Source organism: Periplaneta americana, chromosome 11 (assembly GCF_040183065.1).
Source record: "Periplaneta americana isolate PAMFEO1 chromosome 11, P.americana_PAMFEO1_priV1, whole genome shotgun sequence".
Lineage (NCBI taxonomy): Eukaryota > Metazoa > Arthropoda > Insecta > Blattodea > Blattidae > Periplaneta > Periplaneta americana.
Window position 1 is genome coordinate 159,986,246 of NC_091127.1, and position 22,856 is coordinate 160,009,101.

The window sequence follows — 22,856 nt, forward strand, 5'->3', positions numbered from 1 at the left end:
GAAGCCAGTTTTGTGGAGGGTACCTAATATTAATTGTCTCTAAAGACAATTGTTTTAGTATTTCAGTGTTTACTTCTGATTTTAGTATTTCTTGTGCCAAATTTAGATTATAATCTATATTTAATAGAGTTAAAGGGTTTGGTTTAATTTGTAGGTTTTCTTTTAAATTTGGGATATTGATTTTCTGTTTTAATTCTTGACCAATGGATATGAAACTTTTTTGAGTTTTCAATCTACAGAGAGGACTGTATGAATGCCAATTGTTTCCTGGTAATCTAATAAGTTTTTCATATTGAATCAGTGCTTTTTCTTCTATTGTCATTTTGATGCTGTTAATATTAGTGAGGAATCTCATAGAATCTATTGGAGTTGTTTTGATTCCACCAGTAATGAGTCTGAGAGCTTGGTTTTGAACATATTCTATTTCGTTCATGAAAGGTGAGGCAATTATAATTTCTCCGCAGTATGTCAGCACTGGCTGTATAAACATTTTGTATGTAGTGTTCAAAATATTCCTAGAGCACCCCCATTTCTTTCCTGCTAGTCTTTTTAGAAGGAAGAATCTTTTACGAGCTTTTTCAGAAATGTATTTCAAATGGTTGCTCCATGTTAACTTACTATTGAAAATAACTCCAAGGTATTTGGATTCATAAGTCCTAGGAAGGGGTTGGCCACTGTATTGGATATTGAATTCTCTTTCTTTTTTACCAAGTGAAAATATTTATTTGAAAATATAAGATGCACAAACTATACACTTATCACATTGAAATTGATTCTGACACATGCACTGCTAATTCAAATACAAATTAACAATGGTTAACAACTGAAATACCTGTGTGGGAAGATAATGGCATGTGCCACCACCTTAGGAATTGCACAGGAAGAAAATCGGGCAATGTTGCCAACTTGGTTTCGAATAAACCACGCACTTGTATTTTTTACTTGTATATTTCGGGGAAAAAATGCGCGGGGTATTCGAGAAAATATAGTAAATGCTGTCCATCAAGCGTTTTCCTAGTTTTCCTTTCTCTTGGGACCAGCAGTTCAAAATATAAAGAATTAATATTGTAACACATTACATTTAACTGTCGAGAAAGGAGTTATTACTAATCCCCGGATTATTTCGTGATGTAACAAAGCGTATGAAAATGTTCTAGAAATCTCATCTCTGCTGTGTTTAATCTTGGCAAGTCTTGTTTCTGAATGGTACAGTTATCTTGTCTTGGAACTAAGACAATATTCTAAAGCAATGTTTGAAATATCATATTATTGGAAAGCAGGTTGGTTTATTTGCTGGCAAGCACATGTAAGTGTGCATGCAACGAAAAGTATGCGCATAGAAGTGCTTTATTTCATAAATCCATATTGTTACTTCATACATTTTACCAAAGCAGAAAAAATCAAATAACTGAACATACCTGAGGCTGATCTTGATTGCGATACCAAGGCATGATAACAGCATCATGGTATCTTGCTGCTTCAAATGCAAAACCCACTCTATCTTCTTCTGGCACTGGATGAGGTCGCAGATCTCGATTTTCATAAATACGGTCTAGAAAATCCCAGTCGACTTCTGCTATGCCTCCCTTATCTAGAAAGGAAGAAGAATTTAATTTGAAAAAAGACAACATACCACAAATGAAAATTAAAAACTAACTGAGATTATCAGACATGAACAACTATTAAGCGAACATTTAATTATTTTGGCAATGTCATAGTTGGGTTGAAAAGATTTGGAACTTAAAAATAAATACACACAATAATACAATAAAATTACATTATAAGAGGTATTTGGTAGAAGTATGTCATTATGTATTTGATTAACTTAATAAATTATTGCGAAATGATGTTCATGATTAGTTTATAATGACAAAATTTGTATGTATGTATCTAATGCTCTGTATTTAACAATAAAATCACTCTCTTTCTTGCTTCCCAATATTTAGAGGTGATATATAATTTTAGTTCTTCACAATTTATTAAATGCTTCATGGTAATTTTTTTCTTCTTTTTTTTTTTATTACACAGCAAACAATTTGATGAATTAAGAATTCCACTTTTTTTTTTTTAAGATATTTACTTAAAGAGTCATGACTAGGGCCAGGAAGTTCATGCCCTAAAAACCCACTAAATATGCATGCAAGTAAGATTTTTAAAAACCTTAAAATATGCCAATAAATATGCACTAATAAAATTCTATATTTCTTGATAACACTAATAAATAAGTAATAAATAATAATTTATTTATTTATTGATATTTATGTGCTGGACAACAGCCATAGGCCAATAAAAGTCCAGCACAATGATACAAATAATGCAATAAAATGAACAACTATGGTACACATTACATAATAGAGATAACAACAAAATGAAGAACATAGATTACAATGATTAGTTTACAAGAATTAATACTATAATATTTTATGGAGAGGAGTTGATTCATACAAAAGTATTACCAATATGTGTAAAAAGATAACGCAATTAATATTAGCAGAGACACTACCATGTTCTAATACTTCTATACATTGAATGGATCGAAATCGCCTACATGTAAGTTAGCATGTTTAATACATCTGTAGACCGGCGAGGAAGATTTAGAATTTCTAATATAGAAGAGTTTGTGATGTTTCATGTCCCTCATAGGAATACGAAGGCTGACACTGTTTAAGAAAAATTGACAATTAATGTCACCTTTAAGGACCTTACACAAGAATAAGTAATCGAGATCATGACGTCTGGCATACAGGCTTCGACATTTAAAGTGCTCGCATTTTTTATCATAGTTATACTCAGAGTTATTAGGCAGGAATTGCTAAGAACATAATGAAATAAATTTCCTTTGAATATTTTCCAGTTTTTTCCGAATCAGAACTAGTAATAGAGTTCCAAACTACAGATGCATATTCGAGTTTCGATCTCACTAATGTATAGTATAGTATTAAAAGAGAGTCAGGTGTTGAAAAAGAATAAGCAATTGACCGAATTATTCCTAACATTCTTATTGCATGGTTATAAATATAATCAATGTGGTTGTGAAATAGTAATATGCGTTACAAGAGTGGTATGTTGAAGTTTTCATGTTCGAGGAAAAGTTTGAAAAAGCGAAACGTAGTTGAGCTTTTTTAATTTCCGAGAATTGAAAGAAAACATACCGCTCGTGTATTGTACATTATTTTGTGCGAAGATCATTTATTATATAGGCTACCTGAAAGAGGAATTTCTAATTAGTTGCAATAAAATCTCCATCTTGGTTTCCGTTCAATGACGGCAAATTCGCAAAACAAAAATATCTATCTTTAACATTGTTGCTTTAAAATGTTTTCTGTGTTTACTATACTCCAGCAAGCCATGATATACGTCTGTCTTTTTTTTCCCCCATCTATGATGAGTTTGGAATCTTGATTTTTTCACAGCTTCCTTAATGTTACTTGCATCACGAATGCAGTAACTTTAGTGGAGTTGTAGAGTTTACTTAATTTTTGCAAATATTTAAAAACAATAATTAACAGTGCAATTTAGGTGAAATTGCAGTGGTAAGTTTCCAATTCATAATTATTACTATACTGAACGTCTCTAAAAATAATATGTTAAAAGCCTAAAGCAGTAAAATCAATATGTCACTTAAGCGGTAAGAAGAGGGAAATTGTTATGTGTGTTAGGTTGGGAATACTGAATGTGGAATTTTAGACTTTCCGCAGATTGGTTTTGTGTGAAAACCAAGCAAATACGCACGATCTCGCACAAATATAATTTATTGTCAATTAATACACCGAGGTCTCTAATACAATCTTTTCTGTTAACCTCTTCCCTTACTATTTATTTTATCAGTTTTGTAAAAAAAAGTGTCATATTTTTTTATTTTCGTAAAGAGGTCATTTAATATTGCAGAATCACTGTACATCACTAATTTTCTTACATACTTAAAAAATCACTATGAAGTAGACAATGGGACTCAAACGAGTTAACTCGGGTTAATAAATTTTGACACATGTTAGCAACCCGAGTTAACTCGGGATAATAAGGGAAGTGGTTAATTAATACATTTTTTAGATGATAGTTATATTTTAGTGTAGAGGTTTTCCTTGAAAGTGATGATGATAATAATAATAATAATAATAATAATAATAATAATAATAATAACAATAATAACAATAACAACAAACATTAGACGAGAAAGAGACCGCTGAGGGTTAGGAGTAGGAGGGGAACAGAAAAAACAAGAACACATACCAGAGTGGACTAACCTTCACCAACACTGATTAAATTAAAAAACTACGAAAAAAGTACAGTAATAACTATTCTCGGATAAAAACACGACATAACTGACTCATTGCCCATGAACAAAGTCGTACACCTTGAAAGAAATAAGAATAGGCAGGATCCAAGGAAGATTGTAGGAAAATTAACAGAGAAAATGTAACAGACACATCTCACAAAATTGCAGTTTAATGCAAGATTATAAATAGATTAATAGTACCAAATGACTGGCCGTAAAACAAGAAGAAAACGAAAATAAAGAGAAAAGGAAGACTGTCTTAAAGAAATGTGAGCTTGTCAGTATTTAAATTTAAGTGCTCAGTTTTATTGAACACTAACTGCTTACAGGCAAATTGAAATATTCATGCAACAAGCCTGACATAATGCATGCAATATTATGAACACAGCTTACATTTCCTAGTGGGTACAATGAAATATGAGTTCTCTGATGCTTGAGGGTCGAACATCATCAAGTACTTTTGTAGCCTCAAGACACTGGTGAAAGTGTAATTAAGGAAGGTGACGATTTTCTCTAATTTATCTGGTGTAAGGATCACCCCAGATCCCGACAACTCTAATTTCACACTCACTTCTCCAGAGCGGGTGAAAATTGGAAAAGGACAAATCTGAAATAAATACCAAGACAGCTAACTTAATAATAACTTAAAGATGTTCACTTTAGGGTTTTAAAAATACGGTTTAATGCTGTTATTGAATAGATAAAGGCTTTGTTTTAAACCGTTTAAAACCCTGTAAGAAATGGTTCATTTGACTCAGTGTGTCACACAACTTTGGATACTGGACAGCTATACCTAATACATATGCTACAGGGGTTATCAAAAACCAATGAACTAGATGAACCAAGAGACGTCTAGAAGACAGGTTACTGATCTATATAAAGCCAGACAGTGCTGCATTACTATAACATACTCAGTCAAACCGAAGAGTCTAATTCTAGTGGAATGCACCCTTGATCGGAAGTGTGGAATCTTTTTGATGCAAGACATGTCAATATTAAGACAGAGGCAACTTGTACATATTGTAAGAGTATTTATCATAAAGCTCTGGCATCACGACTAAATGAACATCTTACCAGATGTGAACTTTGTCCTCAATCTGTTAAACGGGTAGCTTTTAATGATATATCACAAGTAAAGAGAACAAAAAGAAATACGTCAGAAGTTAAATTACTGCCTACTGAGGTCATCTTCATCTATGCAATCCCTTCTGAGTCTTCTATCAGTGAACAACTTACGACAAATTCATTACAACCATCTTCATCCAAACACACATAAAACAACTTCTAGTTGAATAGATGACACTACTTATAGGTTATTTGTCTTTCCCCACATTGAAATTGCCAATCTAATCAATTGTAACCATTGCACCACGTATTAAACAGTTTAAAACAAAGGTTTTCGTATTTTACCAAATACACACAACCAGATTTAAACATTGGCGCAACTCTATTCACTTTCAACAATAATTCAACCATATTCAATATCAGATGGACACTACACAATCTCAAGAAGTTCTTTGAGTGAAAGTATAAGGCATAAAGATATGTATAAAAATTAATTAGCTTAAGACTGATGTAAAATTAGTAGGCCCAACTGTATAAAACTCCCTGACTAAAGATCAACTTTGATCGAAGATCGAAAAGTAAACCGAGTTCAGACACTTCTTCTATTGTATAAAACTTTTCTGCAATCAAATTACCTTGGTTCAAATGCAATCTAAGTTCACGTGAAAAGGATTTGGCAACATCGCATAAACAGGTGAAATACGTGATGCGCGGACCATGTTATACAGGTTTGTTCAGTGTTGCCAATGTAGCGATTTTAACTCTTTTTCAACAACAATTTCTTTTAACTTTTATATTGCTTAAATAGGGATTTAGTGACCTTTTTAGCACCCTATAGTGACAAAATTTAATCTTTCTTTGTTGATAATGAGAAATCTAGCGACTTTACAACTACTTTTTCGCGAATTTCCATATTACAATCTGTTGGAGACACTGTTTTTTTTTTGCACTGTAAATAATGGCGGACAATAAGAAGAAGGTTGACTGTTCTCCAAGTTGTTATCATGTTATGGTGTTTTATACGGCTAAACATAATAAAGCTTTATAAAACAACAATTTTCGTTTAGTAATACAGTTAATTGAACATTTATGAATGTACCTATCATATCCATTGTTTATAAACATAATATAATTATAGGTTATGTTATTTGATACTGCTGAACACGATAGAGCCTTATAAAATATAAGAATGTTTGTGTATTAAGGCAAGAAATTGAAAGAAATATATATAAATGTACCTAACATATCTATTAATATTAATAATAATGGATATTTTATTTGCATAATCTGTCACTCGTATATTTCAAACAGAAAAGAAATAACTGAACTTGGATCATCTAACTTAATCGGAGAAATTTCTTCAGTCAAAGTTGACTTTAGTTTGAGACAAATTAATCTCAGATTAGACTTTATACAACACAAAATTCCAAGTTCAGCTGAAACAAGGATCAATTTAACCTTGATCTAAGATTAAATGGTTTATACAATCGGGCCGTAGTCTAATACATCAAGCAGACTGTTTCTGCTAAACTTCTGCACACATGTCTATTCATCCAATAGATGTACTTCATTGTGACTAAGACTGTCTCCCCACCAGTGTTACGCTACTACGATGCTACCATACTGTAGTGACAAAATCGAAGGCTTCTACACAACTATGGGGAAGATGTCTATGGATGATGAGAATGTTGTTATTCTTTATCACTATCTAAAGTGGAGCTATTGAATGAAGCCATGTTTTAGAAACAACGTCAATAGAAAAACTTACTTTGTGCCCAAGAACTGCAAAATGACGAAAAGAGGTTTCAATTATTCTATCAAATGTCTATAGTATGTTTTAAAGTTTTTGCTGACTTAGTTGGCCCTAATTTTGCAAACAAGACACGCATTTTAGAAGATGTGTGACTGTTGAGGTTTGACCATAATAACTTTAAGGTAAGCACAAGTAAATAAAATATATATTATACAGTAGAACCCCTTTTTAATGAATCTCTGAGGAACTGCTTTTTTTTTTCCTTAAAAGGGGGGTTTACATAAAATGGAAAGAAAACGCTAAAATAACTAGTACTAACATGTGTGTTACATACCAAACATTATAATTATTTAATTAGGCCTACAATTATTATTTACAATACATTTCATTATAATATTTTCTAACTCTTCAAATAGTGAGCCACAAATATTTTTCTGTTTGGTTGAACCCGAACTACACTGAAACCCGGCATTTACAAGAAGTGTAATGTAATCAAATACCTGTATTAGTCTTTATTGCTTAACCGTACTGTTTTGTAATTTCTGCCCATGTTTTCTCCTTGCATTATGTGCCAAATTGGAAATTTTTCTACTAATTGAACAAAGGTAATATTGTTCTTTACTTCTTAGCCATCTTGAACAACTAATAGCAGCAAGATAGCAAGAAGAGTGACATGTCGAGTTCTACGTAATACATTGTCAGCAGGTGGCATTGTAGTAGCATAGCACTGGTGGAAGAATAGCCTAATACATCAGCAGTCTTACTAATAAACCGTGTACAGTTTTTATATTAGACTTATGCAGAGTTGGGACAGAAAACGTTACTAATAAACCATGCAGAAGTGATGGACGTGTAAACAGGCTGTAACTATACAATGGGAATTGCTTTGCAGTAGTTATATACACGAAACCCCTTGTTTAAGGGAAGAGGATGGTATTTTTTGGTGAAAAATTAGTAAATTTTCAAAAAACAATTTTTTTTCCTTATACTCTGTGATATGTGTAGAATACATTGTATAATATTTTGTGGGTATTTGTGCCCTTATCGGTTGTTGAGACGCCATTTTTAAACTTCCTGCACTCTGGATTTTTAAATCACACCGCCTTTTGTTTGTTGTTTCCGGAACTTTATTATTATTTTTTTTCAAAACCAAATTTTTCTTTAAAATATTCTGTGATGTGTGTGGAATACATTGTATAACATTTTGTGGGTATCTGTGCCCTTTTGGATGTTGAGACGCCATTTTTAAAGTTCCTGCGCTCTGGATTATTAAATCACACCCCCTTTGATTGCTGTTTCTGGAACTTTATTTTTTTTTCTACATTGCCAGACAAAAATCGATATAATTTTTGAACTATTAAAGATATATGAATGAAATTTAGAATACACATTCTCTAGACTACTAGGAAACTTTTCTCTGTAACAGAATTTCCCTAATTAATTTCATTTTAAAAATAAGTATCTCTGTTTGCAAGAAAGAAAATAAAAAAAAATGTTATTAAATTTTAATTGTTCATTTTACAAATGTACGAACTATTATCAAAATTCTGTTACAGACAGTTTGAAGAGCGTGCTTTTAAAATAAATTGTAACAAACTGTTTGAATTTATCTTTAAAAATGGCTTACATATATCGAGTTTAGTAAAATCCTGCATTGGGTACATTTTTTTTTTTCAAATCTGGCTCCCAAATAATTTTTTTAAAATATTTATATTTTGTTGAGTTGCTATAGCCATGAGCTCTCTACATACAAATAATTAATATTTTACACCAAATAGGAAAACAGTTTTAAAAATTACCATCCTCTCCCCTTAAGCGTTGTATATAGAGAAAAAATGGCTGCCCCTCTAACAGCTGTTCTTATCGACTGTCATTTTATAATGGTGGTTGCCTAGTAACCAAAGAAGAACAAACCAAAGAGCACAGAATAATTAGAATAATATTACTGTAGCTTGTACTCTTTGACCAAAATATAGTATGGTAATCGATTAGAGCCAGTTGTACTATCGATACTTAACACGGCACACTAGAGCGCCCTACCGGATGCAATAGAAAACCTCAGATATTCTATTATCTTTCGTAACGAAGTAATGACGAAATTATGACGTAGCTGTGTTACAGTTGTACTGTTATTCACGACGTATGTAGTGATTATTAGTAAGGAATTTACATACGACGTATAAATGAGCTACTCATTGTATAAGTATAAGACATTTAAACGTCTGTATATAGAGTTTTTATTAGTAAGACTGCAGATGTTTCTCTCTTCATTGTTAATACAATCTAGTTATTTAAATTCCCGAAAAATGTTTATTTTAATAGGTGCAGCAAAAATGTATAATGAGAAAGAATTTATAAATTACAATACCTTTGGAATTTGCTTGAGAGTAAGAATACCGAAACCTTGGGGTGAGTCCTCAGGAGGATAAATTTTTCTTCCTCTTGTATTCTGTTCTTCAGGAAGAGGACATGTCAGCACCATGCTGATATGATACAAATATGCTGGTTGTCCTGGGATTGGTCGACAATCTGTTAAGGCGTCTGCAATCTGTGGTTGAAAATAAACTTCATATTAAGATTAACATTTAACATGATTTTATAAACAATTCAAGATGATAAATGAAGGGTACACGGGGAAAAACGATCAAGGTCCATCAAAAATCGAAACTGAGTTAATAATGCTATCTTATAGTGGAAAGGAAGTACTATCATGTGGTCTAGCTAGTAATAAGAAATCATCGTTCTTGGCATTCCACTACGTCAATTTCTATTAAATACACACATAACAAAGTATTAAGTGCTTAAACTTTAAAATTCGTTTTTCTTGAAACTTTCTAAAACGGATCTTGATCGTTATTCCCGTGTACCCTTCAAATACAGTAGCGGCAACATAAATTGCACCACCTCCCAGAATTTTGGTATCGAGTTAATAATTATTATATAAAAAATTACCATTTATGTTCTCTATTGGCAATATGTTATTCATTAATGGGTTAATAATTATCAGTATGATAGAAGTTCTGATTATATACATTTATTTTCGGAAATTTGCTCACATTTATATAAAGATTTGATAATTAAGTTTCTTCTAAAATTACTAAAATGAAAACACGAGTAACATGTCGAAACTCTAAACATGGAATATGCACAACAAATATTTCTTCGTGATTTATGATCACTCTGCATGGCAAGCATAAAGCTGGTACGAACCCTTTTATAGTAATACTGCCTCCTCTTGGTGGTGCCAGGACGAGGTTCAGAGGAATCTCTGGGAACCATCTCCTCAAGCTCTTCAAGTGCAAGAGTTGTCTCTTCTTCTTCATGAACACGAAAACTTTCTTTTCCTACAGGCATCAAGTTGTCATCCAGTTCTTGTGCTCTGTGTAACACTTTACATGCTTCTAAAGCTGCTATTCTCCTAGCCAGTACTCTGGTAGGCATTGGAGGTCCCTGAAAACAATGCAATAACAAAACTTAATCGCACGCCAATATTTACTGAAATCGAAGATGAAATCTTTTCCTTCAGATTTTGTGTATATATAGGCAATTGTTTTGAAAGTGAAAGTACAGCATGTTATTACAGATTTTCACATGAGTGACACGCACACACACAGAAAGGTAACCATAATCTGATAATACGTTAAAACATGACAGAGCGTAGCTTGGAGATGAAAAATTATATTATGTTAGTAAATTGAAGATGAATTTAAAGAAGGGCATATAGCATGAGAGAAGGAAGCTGTACGTAAAGGGAGGGGGGAGGGAGGCTAGTGGTATGTGAAAAGAAAATTAACTGTGAAAATTCGAGCTCCCTTATTGTATAAGTTTTGCTTACAACACACTGTGCACGTGCAATAAGCAACACCTTCTGTATAAGTACATGCTACTTGTGCACACATAGAGGTGGACCCCCATCAAGACTCGCTACAAATTTTAATTCTGTATCTGTAGGCTGCATAGGTAGATAGATAGATAGATAGATAGATAGTTTATTTTGCAAAAACATGTGGAACATGTATGGCATCGTCATATACATTAAAAATACATGATATCATACAATGGATACAAATTAAGATACATGAATATTAAAAAACTTATCGACATCATACAATGGATTTGCCAATAATATAGTCCTCATTCGTGTCCTAAAAATTCGGAATGGAAGATTCCTTATATCAATAGGTAGACTATTAAATAATTTAAAAGCAAAGAATAGAAAACTATTTTGAGTAATACTGTATTTACATTTGTCAGTATATAAATTTGTATTATTTCTTGTAGAATATTTATGAACAGAAGTACATGCTGTGTAATTATTAATGTTATTCCGAATGTAAAGAAGACAGGTCAATACATACATAGACGGCAATGTCAAGATTTGTGACCTTATAAAAAGAGGTTTACAATGAGTCGTATTTGGCACTCCATAAATTAATCTTAAAGCTTTCTTTTGTAATATGAAAAGAGCTTGAGCAGAAGTATGGTGACCCCAAAGAATAATACCATAATTTAAATGACTTTGTATATGGCTATGAAATATTGTAAACAATACCTTGTTAGGTAAATTATTCCTTAACAACCTTAACATATATAGGATCCCCCTATAAGAATTCTATAGGATCTAAAACGCCAAATTCCTATAAATGTCTAAAAACTATGCAAAACTATGACAAATACAGTATTGGGGAAGATTGCACAACAAATGACTTCTTCATACATAAATGATTAATAGTTAATTTCATATAAATTCCTAAAAGTTTTAAATTGGATTTTATAAAGTCCTAAATCTCCCTTTTTTAGCACCTAGAAATCCGTTTTCTAATCATGATAGAGAAGGACAGTCTGTCAGCTTTCCCAATAACAGGACTGCCTCATTGGACAAAGCATAACAAACACAGAGTGAAAACGAAAACAGACCACAAAAGAGAAATGTGGGGAACGAACAAAAAAAAAAGGGAAATTAAGTACAGATAATAGCATACACATAACAGGCCTAAACTTAGTAAACAAATAGATTAGATGTTCAAACAAACTTCTTCCTTCTTAGGAAACAAAGTACAGATGGTATTTAAAATGGCAAGTGATCCTCTGATAGCAGTAAGGGAAACATCACAAATGAAGTCTTTTTCAGCTGGAACTTCTTGCAGAAACTGACAAAGAGGCGAGGTATTGTGCCCCTAGCGCCAACCATTAGCCCAACTACTTCAATGGAGGTGAGGTGATATTTCTCCAAATAGAATGGAACTGTGGACTCATAAATTCTGCATTTTTCTGCATGGACGTCAGCGGGCTGTTGTTCCTGTGCCTCGAACCTGACTGTCGGGTCGATAATGTAGGCGGATGTAGAGCCTGGTGGAATGGCAAGCATGTCAATTCGCCGACAGGATCCCTCTTGAGAGATGCCATGGACTTCTTCGTGCACAGTGAGATCTTTCTTTCTTAAGGCTTTGGCAATCATGGACCTGATTCTGTGATGTCTGTTAAATTTGAAGCATAATTCATTCGAATATAAAAAATGGAACGATGAATATCTGGTGCCCAAGCTTAATAAGCAGACATTAAAAAAATAATACATTTGTTAATCAATAATAATTGTAATTATTTAATGTAGAATGTCTTCTAAACTATTTCACAAGTTCGCTGTATTGTTTTCTATAAAGAAAAACGCAGATCCTTCTGAAAGAAGTTTTTTTATTTTTTATTTTCAATTGTATAATTTTATGGAAAATTCACTGAGTGAAACTTAACCTGATAAGAAGGTCAAGTACTTAATCATTTTACGTGAATTTTTTTTTTTTTTATACATAAGTAACAAATATTGTATTATACCAACTGCACCCTGAACTAAAGTGAGACAAACGAAAATAAATACATCTATGGATTTTGAAATTGCAATCATTAGTCCAATTTCAATTACCAACTACCAGTTTGACTCATTACTGAAATAATATGCTTATTTGTTTTCTTTATTAAACTTACCACAATATCTTGTTTCACAGGTGAATTGATAGGCAGACGCACAGTACAAATATATGATGTATGATCATTTTCTGTAACAGTTTTGACATTCCACAATGGTGTGAGGCGTGTGAAAGTGTCACTTGGAAGTTTGGCACAATATCTGGAAGACAAATGTTATGAAATGAATGGCAAAAGACAGAAATTTATTAAAATATTTGAAATACTATTGAATGAGCTAGAAAGACCTGATACATTTCAAATAACTTCACTTAAACATGTGTCCTAATTTATTATTTTTATCCATAACTGGTATCTAAACTGGTCTTTATTTGTCATACTTAGCAACCTAAACAATGGCTTTATTCACAGTAGTGAATTAAAAGTTTTTAATTCACATGTGAATTAAATTCGTTAAAATTACTTTCACCTTGACAACCAATTCATTAGCAACAATAAAATTCATACATTCATTCATTTATAACTTTTTCACAAACAATTCATTACAAAGAAAAGGCCTACAATTTAAAATTAAATTTAGATACTAGTAATGGATAAAATATTGTATAGCACACAAGAGGAAACAGATTTTATGTGCTTGTGGAAATGATCACATTCGGCTTTGCTTCTGGCACTAAACTTACCACTTGCGGATAAAATCTAATTTTACTCTCTCTTACTACTGGGTGTTCATTTAAAAGTGTGTCATAACGTCACTGTTGTGAGTCAGCGATTGGAAGCGAGTTTCAGCTTTTATGTCAGAGAAGTTGCCTATTAATCAAGGCGTTCAATCTGAACTTGAGAACGTATACGGTATAACTTGAACATCGTAGCAACAGATGGCGGTCTGTAAAGTCTGTGTGCTACCATAACCTCTTTCGAACTGTGTTTTGCGTGGGCAAGTCGTACGCAGGGTATTTGTTATCATCGATTGCGTACGGCAACATTCCACAACACAAATCAAAATGCTCTGTGTCCATTAATTAATTAATTATTGGGTTATTTTACGACGCTGTATCAACATCTAGGTTATTTAGCGTCTGAATGATATGAAGGTGATAATGTCAGTGAAATGAGTCCGGGGTCCAGCACCGAAAGTTACCCAGCATTTGCTCATATTGGGTTGAGGGAAAACCCCGGAAAAAACCTCAACCAGGTAACTTGCCCCGACCGGGATTCGAGCCCAGGCCACCTGGTTTCGCAGCCAGACGCACTGACCGTTATTCCACAGGTGTGGACCTCCGTGTCGATGTTGACCGTCCAAGTTAATGTCAACAAATACGTAAGTAATCGTCTTAACCCTCTCCCCATATCCCGACAGTAAGAAAAAAACTCACTTCAGTACGTGTTTCCAAACAGTTCACATTCTTGCCACTACTGGCGGTACCGTATGTATCGGTAAGTAATCTTCAGAATGAACGCTGTACTTGCTAGGCAACTTCTCTCGCATTTAGGTAATACGCCTTTGCGGAAGTGTAGGAAGATTGAATTCTCTAGGCTCATCGGCTAGCCACATGACGGCATACAGCGAACCATGACACATTTTGAACTGAACACCCAGTATAAATTACTATCATTAGCATTCAACATGAACATTAACATACCAAAGCATGTTTAAATCAATTTTAGATCATTCTTAAAATTGTTGTATTGAGAATTTCTCTTCTGCATCCCCATTATTTTCTTGTCTGTCTTTTTAGAAGTGAAAGTCTTCTTGCTCCCTTCACTGTAATATTATCTATGCGGTTCTTCCATGATGGTTTAACTTCAGAAATATCTCAAAGATATTTTACGGCATTATTCATCAGGTTATAATTACCTCTTTATTTGCAAATGAGAAAATTTCATGTCGTTTTACTGGTGTTTATGATCATTAAATTTTCTACACAGCAAGTTTTTAGTTGTGTCAGTGAATTTTGGAAAGTAATTTGTAACTTGTATTTAGTTTTTTTTTTTGTTTACAAGTTCACATGACTACATCATCAGCAACCAAAGGCAGTAAAGAAATTTTCTTTTTATTTATTTGTTAAAAGAATAATACAGTGAAACCTCTCCTTACGGACACCCCTAAGATACGGACACTTCTAATATACGGACAGATTTTTATGTCCCAACTGAAATAATATAGAAATAATAATAAATTTAACTCTCGTTTATGGACACTCTCAGACACGGACACGGACAGCTGTTTCACAGTCCTAAAGCTTGCTTTACCTTCTGACTGCGGACAGAACTTGGATTTCAAGACCTAATGTGTTACAAAAATGGAAAATTTAGTTTTGAGTACTGTACAGAAATTCTTTAACATGAAAGAAGACAATAAGGGTCTCGTAGGCTACCACTAGCCCAACCGGCTACCCTTTGTTAGCTGGAAGCGGGTGGATAAACGAAGTCATAAAATTTAACCTGTCTGATAGATCCAAGGTTTCTGAGATCGTGAAATTTTATTCGATACATGACAAGGTTAGTAGGATTATTCTCTTCACTTCAATCAGTTTTTCGGTTTCGAGAGACATGGCACCTGAACGTAAAGATTAAGTGGAAAACTGTAAATTATAATACTGCATAACTGCAGAACTAGAATAAAATTGCATGGCACAGTACTGTATTTTCGTTTTTCGGTCTTATCTACTGTAGTTCAAGGTCGCAAAGAATTTACTGTAGTACAGTAGACTGTATTTAGAATTAAACTACAGTAATACATTTCATTTAAAGCGTGAAGGGATACATAATGCATATTATAAATTTACTGTTAGATTGGGGAGCCTCCCTCCCAATAAAGGACACCTCCCAGATGCGGACAGATTGTTACGTCCCTTCGATGTCCGTAAATGAGAGGTTTCACTGTAATCCTATCATTCAGAAAAATTAGCTTATTATAAAACGGTGGAAAACAGAGGAAATAATGTTGTAAATCAAGATAAGCAATGGAACACAGAAAGAAGGAGGGGGAACAATCCAATAGGACTTAATCTTACTCATCGAGAACAGCAACAATCTATATTTCTAGGTTTTATTCAGGACATTGCTGGTTGCGTTTTAATAAGCATTAAATATATTTTTTTTCCACAATGCACATCCTGTAATTTTTTTTTATCCAATGCCACCAGGTTGTCTTTTCGACATTTCTGGTCTTCTCTCCTGGCCGTGGCTTAGTTGTAACCCACTTCTGAGGTTGGGGCGCCTGGAAGGCGGAGTTACATTACCCCGATGATGTGATAGGATGATTATGATAATGTGGTGCCAGGAGGTCTTAAGGAAAAATTCCTGTGCTCTAACCGGGAATCGAACCCGGGACCTCAATGAATATTCTAAACAGAGTAACTTCACTCTTTTTCATCAAAATATTATAGGATTAAATAAAAAACCATGAATTTCTTCTTTAGCATCTCAAAATTATAACCCTCAGATATTATGTAAACATCATATGAAACAACAGGAAATATTACAACTGTCTTTATATGGATATTTATTAGGTTCTCATCTCTGTAGACATGTCTTCCAAAAAGGGGGTGTGTATATTTTTATCAGAGAGTATCTATTATTTAGTAAAATTGATATATTTGATTTTTATCTTGAACAAGATATTAAAATCTGTGGAATACAAGTTGGTCGTGAGATGTCAAATTTAATTATCTTATGTGTTTTTAGAACGCCAATTGAAGATTTATACATAATAGTACATTATGCAACGAGCCTATAATGATAGTAATTAAGAATCGAGTATGGATATTTATGAAATGAGCGCAAGCAAGTTTAATAATTTTCATACGAGCTTCTTAATTACCATTATAGGCGAGTTTCATACCATATTTCTAACTTGAAATTACCGGTATTCAGATGTATACATTTTATTTGTATCTGACAAGATCGGAAGTGACCTTGTTCTAGGTCGTGAATTGTGAGATGTGCGCAGACGCGAAAGTATTGATTTTTTTCCGAGGAGCAATAATGTCATTGACCTTGACATAGTCCGTTAAACTTGATAATATTATAATATTATAACCTTGATTATTGAATTCGACATTGAAAAACGAGATGACAAATTGAATTTATTTGAATATTATTTACAATTAACGCTAATTATTATAGTAACAGACCATAACCTTCTGCGACAGTATTGGATTTCCAGCCTCCGTGACTTTTCGCTAATTCTCTTTCGATTGCATATCCGAGAATAATCGATACTTGCGGTTTTATAACGGTACAAAGCTGACCTGTCATTGGCTGAACAGTTGTAACCTGAGTCGTCATTGGCTGAAAGACCTGACCTTTAATGAGTAGGTGTACTTTAATGAGGTCCATTAAAGGTCTGCTACCAGGTGTATAATTACTACATTTCGGCACGGTCGAGCATAAAAAAAATTATAACTAACTTAGATTCATTATTGAAAACGCTTCGCTAACCGCCCACTGAATTTGTTATTTGTGGCGACATAAAAATAATTATCTATCAGAAAGTTTATGTAAAAGCAAACTGAATTCATTTCTTGAAACTTATAATCTTAGTTATACATCAAGTTTCCCAACCAGAATACAGTGAAACCTGTTCAAATCGGAACCTGAATAATCCGGAATCCTGTCTATTTTGGAACAATTTATTGGTCCCGGCGAAATTTGTATGTATTATGTGTAATTTTTCCTGAATAAAACGGAAACTGTCCAACGCGGAAACAGAAACTATATGCTACTGTTCAGAACGGAAACAATATTTTGGACACACTATATTTTGAAACAGCGTGTAATTTCAAGGAATATATGAAATATGTAGATCACTAAGATAAAAACAAGTTTTCTTTGCAAAATTTTAGAGGGTACGAGGGTGTGTTGGCCTGTCGGTCATAAATTTTATTACCCTGTTGACTAGGCAGACGAGTTCCTTCAAACATTTTCAATGCTTCACACCCGTATACTGTCGTAGCTAAACAGAGCGCAAATGTAGTGATTTCCAGGTAAAAAAAAAAGTTGCATAAAATGTGGCATTAACATTAAGTGATGAAGTAAAAGTTATCGAGATAAAGGAAAATTAGAAACAAAGTCTATGTGAATTAATGTTGAAGTTCAGTTGTGGAAAACTCAGGTGTGACACTTTAAAAATTAAAGATCATAATGAGTGAGTGGCTTGCGGCCAATATTGGTGACACAAAAGGAACCAGAAAGCAACTGTTTATGTGAAAATAAATTAACTGTTGTGAGAGTGAGTTCTTCATGACCTTTCAAAGAACAAGCCAATTTCTGGATCTGTTCTGCAAAGCAAGCTATTGAACTGGGGAAGAAATTAAATAAACCAGAATTCAAGGCTTCTAATAGATGGCTCCTAGTCCAATTAATTAATAATGTGCAGTGATATGCAGTACAGTATTAGAGTATAGTGTTAGATATTAAATATAATGAGATTAGTAAACTTTAGTAATGTTTAATGACTAATGAGTGAGTTACGATAATATTTATACAGAAAATGAGATTTTAATCAAGATGATTCACCAACGTAATAAGTGACAGAAAGCTGATTTAATGTAATTAGTGTTAAATTAAATATTTTGTACTTCTTGCAATTTGTGGCATGCCATTTTGTTTTTCATGTATATGAATGACAAAATATTCCATTTTAATGTCACACCTGAATAATACGGAAACCTGTCCACAACGGAAAAAAAATTAGGACCATGTCACTTCCGTCTTGAACAGGTTTCACTGTATAAGCTGGAAGTAGTACAGTCATAATTATTTAAACAAAAAAACACGTCAATTTAGATGTTGAGGGGGGAAACAGCCTGTAATAGGTTAGGTTCTATTAGCCTGAATCATCATGTACAATGTAAACTAATATGCAGTGACAGGTAAGAATGGATGATACATGTATGGATACTCGTAGATTAGGGAGTGGAGTTTGGGATTGCTTGGAAGCCGCTTATGGGACAGAGTTCTTTTACATATCGTGAATCTATGACACGGGAACTAGTTTTACTTCCTTCCTGGAGGAAGCTCTACTTAGCATTTCATTGCCCTTAGCTAGGTTTGAACTTGTGAACCATGAATTCAAAGGCTAGCATGGTAATTGCCACAAGATCATCAAAGAGGCGAAAGAATGACAGGGAATTTGTATGCTGTTACATGCAAGAAATAGTATCAGTAAGCAACTAAACGATAACTTCTATGAAAGAAATGAAAATGGAAAATTAATACATCACTAAAATAGCTGCTCTTGGAGAATGCTTCAATACTCTGTACGCAGATGAAATTATTGGGGATCATCAGTGCGGTTTTCGGAGTAATAGATCGACTATTGATCAGATTTTTTGTATTCGACAGATAATGGAGAAAAAATGGGAGTATAAGGGTACAGTACATCAGTTATTCATAGATCTCAAAAAGGCATATGACTCGGTTAAGAGGGAAGTATTATATGATATTCTTATTGAATTTGGTATTCCCAAGAAACTAGTTCGATTAATTAAAATGTGTCTCAGTGAAACATACAGCAGAGTCCGTATAGGTCAGTTTCTATCTGATGCTTTTCCAATTCACTGCGGGCTAAAGCAGGGAGATGTACTATCACCTTTACTTTTTAACTTCGCTCTAGAATATGCCATTAGGAAAGTTGAGGATAACAGGCAGGGTTTGGAATTGAACGGGTTACATCAGCTTCTTGTCTATGCGGATGACGTGAATATGTTAGGAGAAAATACACAAATGATTAGGGAAAACACGGAAATTTTACTTGAAGCAAGTAAAGCGATCGGTTTGTAAGTAAATCCCGAAAAGACAAAGTATATGATTATGTCTCGTGACCAGAATATTGTACGAAATGGAAATATAAAAATTGGAAATTTATCCTTCGAAGAGGTGGAAAAATTCAAATATCTTGGAGCAACAGTAACAAATATAAATGACACTTGGGAGGAAATTAAACGCAGAATAAATATGGGAAATGCGTGTTATTATTCGGTTGAGAAGCTCTTATCATCCAGTCTGCTGTCCAAAAATCTGAAAGTTAGAATTTATAAAACAGTTATATTACCGGTTGTTCTGTATGGTTGTGAAACTTGGACTCTCACTTTGAGAGAGGAACATAGGTTAAGGGTGTTTGAGAATAAGGTGCTTAGGAAAATATTTGGGGCTAAGCGGGATGAAGTTACAGGAGAATGGAGAAAGTTACACAACAAAGAACTGCATGCATTGTATTCTTCACCTGACATAATTAGGAACATTAAATCCAGACGTTTGAGATGGGCAGGGCATGTAGCACATATGGGCGAATCCAGAAATGCATATAGAGTGTTAGTTGGGAGACCGGAGGGAAAAAGACCTTTAGGGAGGCCGAGACGTAGATGGGAGGATAATATTAAAATGGATATGAGGGAGGTGGGGTATGATGATAGAGACTGGATTAATCTTGCACAGGATAGGGACAGGTGGAGGGCTTATGTGAGGGCGGCAATGAACCTTCGGGTTCCTTAAAAGCCATTTGTAAGTAAGTAAGTAAGTAAGTAAGTAAGTACTACCAGCAAAGTCCATGTACTGTGTTTCATAGTAGAGCTTTCCCACTATCAGGTATAGTAGATGAGGTAAGACCTATCCTGTGACCCTATCATGCACCGTGTCTATATAACCGGTAGATATGGAGGGGAAATATAAATTTTTAGTCTGAACTGAACTTCCGTATCCATAGAATCCTGCAATAATAATGATCATCACCTCTCACGCCAAACTCTTTTTCTGATCGCCTAACCTTTCCCTTCTCGCGAAACTCATATGTCAGGTCTGGCCTCCTGAACTATTGTATTGTATTGTATTGTATTTATTAACATTCCATGGTATTCATACATGCTTACAGCTAGAATATGGAACAAGTCAAAAAACTTAATACTATTATAAAATCTTAATTTATAGTCACAGTCTAGGTGAAATATATACAGACGAGATTTACAATATAGTCTACTAGTACAACACAAAGTTTTAGTATCAATTTCATGAAGTGTTATTGAATGTCATGAATTCACCTACAGAATAGAAGGCGTGAGAAATTAGGTACTTCTTTCATTTGGCCCTAAATAATCTTATGTTTTGAGTTTCATTTTTTATATCGATAGGGAGGCTATTAAAAATTTTTACTGCCATATAATGCACTCGTTTTTGATAGCACGATAGACTTGCCGATGGAGTATGAAAGTCATTTTTGACGTGTATTTATGCTATGAACTGTTGAATTAGTTACAAAGTTTTCACAATTACATACGAGGAAGACTATTAATGAAAAGATAATACTGACAAGCCATGGGCATTATTTGTAGTTTTTTTTAATAGTTCTACACGATTCCCTAGATTTCGCACCTACTATTATTCTAATTACTCTTTTTTGTAATAGAAATATATTGTTACTATCTGTGGAATTTCCCCAGAATATTATTCCAAAACTCATTACCGAGTTGAAGTATGCAAAGTATATTGTTTTTAAGGTATTGATATTTACTATCTTTTGCATAGATCTAATAGCAAAACAAGCTGAATTTAGATTGGGGGTAATTTCTTAAATATGATTTTTCCAATTTAACACATTATCGATTTTTAAGCCAAGAAATTTGGTTGTTGTTGTCTCTAATAGGGATCTATTGTTAATTATTGCGCTAGAAATTTGCGACGTTGAATTTGGACAGGATTTAAATTGAATTATGTTAGTTTTGTTACAATTTAATACTAATTTATTGACTGAGAACCAGTCACATATTTTGAAGAGAATTTCCTCTGTTGAAGATTGGAATGTGTTGGAGTTATTGGCTGTAATTACTATACTTGTGTCATCTGCAAATAATATGGGATGACCTACATCTTTTATAAGGGGGGCAAGATCATTTATAAACACTAGAAAAAGTAGGGGACCTAATATTGATCCTTGAGGAATTCCATTATTAATAGTTCCCCATGTCGATGTAGATTTCATAGTTGTATTGATTTCAACTTTCAACTATACTTACCTATTAACAAGAGCAACAGCTGTCGCCATGTTCACTGAAGGACTGTTTGGACAGTCCCCTGGACGATAAGCCTCTACAAGATCTGTATATTTATCTGCCTCCAATTCCTCCTCTTCTGAGGGCTCTCGGTTTGCACACTTTCTCAGCAGCATCTGCGAATGAAACAAAGGACATTTCACATGCAATAATTTGGAAAATCACCACTGCATATACACAAATACAACCCTACTCTCCATTACTAACACATGTGAAAAGTCAGGGTTGACATACACGTACCATAAAATTTTAGTCATAACTGTTGTTTAAAACATGATTTCACTCTACTAATCACTATTTTTATACATGATTAAACACAGAACGCAGAAAAAATATTAAAAATACTCAATGTCATTTCAGTTTATCAGTGTCTATCAAGATTTAAAATAAAATGTAGCCTATGTTCCCCTTCTGTACGTTTTAGCAATAAAATTTCAATTTAGATTATACTTAACAAAATGAAACACTCTTCCCTACAACAATATTATCAAATTCAATCTCTGTAGCTTGCTTCCCAATATGTATAAAACAAGTAAATGCCAGAAAATACGAAATATGTATTGCTAAAGAGATATTTTGTACTGATTTTCAAACATGGCATTAAAATAACAATTAAATCATTATTTCAGAGGATATCTTTTGCTGTCTTACATATATTGCAGTCATAATTTTCTAATATACAAAATATGTTGTTGTTTGCTAATGCTCTGGATTTTTTGTTTTTATTTTTATTTATTTATTTTTTTTTTCACTTTTCATTTAGCACTTAATTAGTATTTTGTTCACTGGGGTG

At 33.4% G+C, this 22,856-nt stretch overlaps 1 protein-coding gene across 1 annotated transcript in view; it reads right to left on the minus strand.

Moving 5' to 3' along the window:
• Dcr-1 (Endoribonuclease Dcr-1) overlaps positions 1 to 22,856 on the minus strand; it is a 78,427-nt gene that overhangs the window by 32,458 nt on the left and 23,113 nt on the right. The window contains exons 12-17 of the mRNA XM_069840328.1: positions 22,028 to 22,179; positions 13,074 to 13,215; positions 10,305 to 10,544; positions 9,463 to 9,642; positions 4,670 to 4,883; positions 1,419 to 1,591 (exon numbers count right to left, since the gene is read on the minus strand). Of these exons, the coding sequence (XP_069696429.1) occupies positions 1,419 to 1,591; positions 4,670 to 4,883; positions 9,463 to 9,642; positions 10,305 to 10,544; positions 13,074 to 13,215; positions 22,028 to 22,179 (1,101 nt within the window). The remainder of the gene's footprint in view (positions 1 to 1,418; positions 1,592 to 4,669; positions 4,884 to 9,462; positions 9,643 to 10,304; positions 10,545 to 13,073; positions 13,216 to 22,027; positions 22,180 to 22,856) is intronic.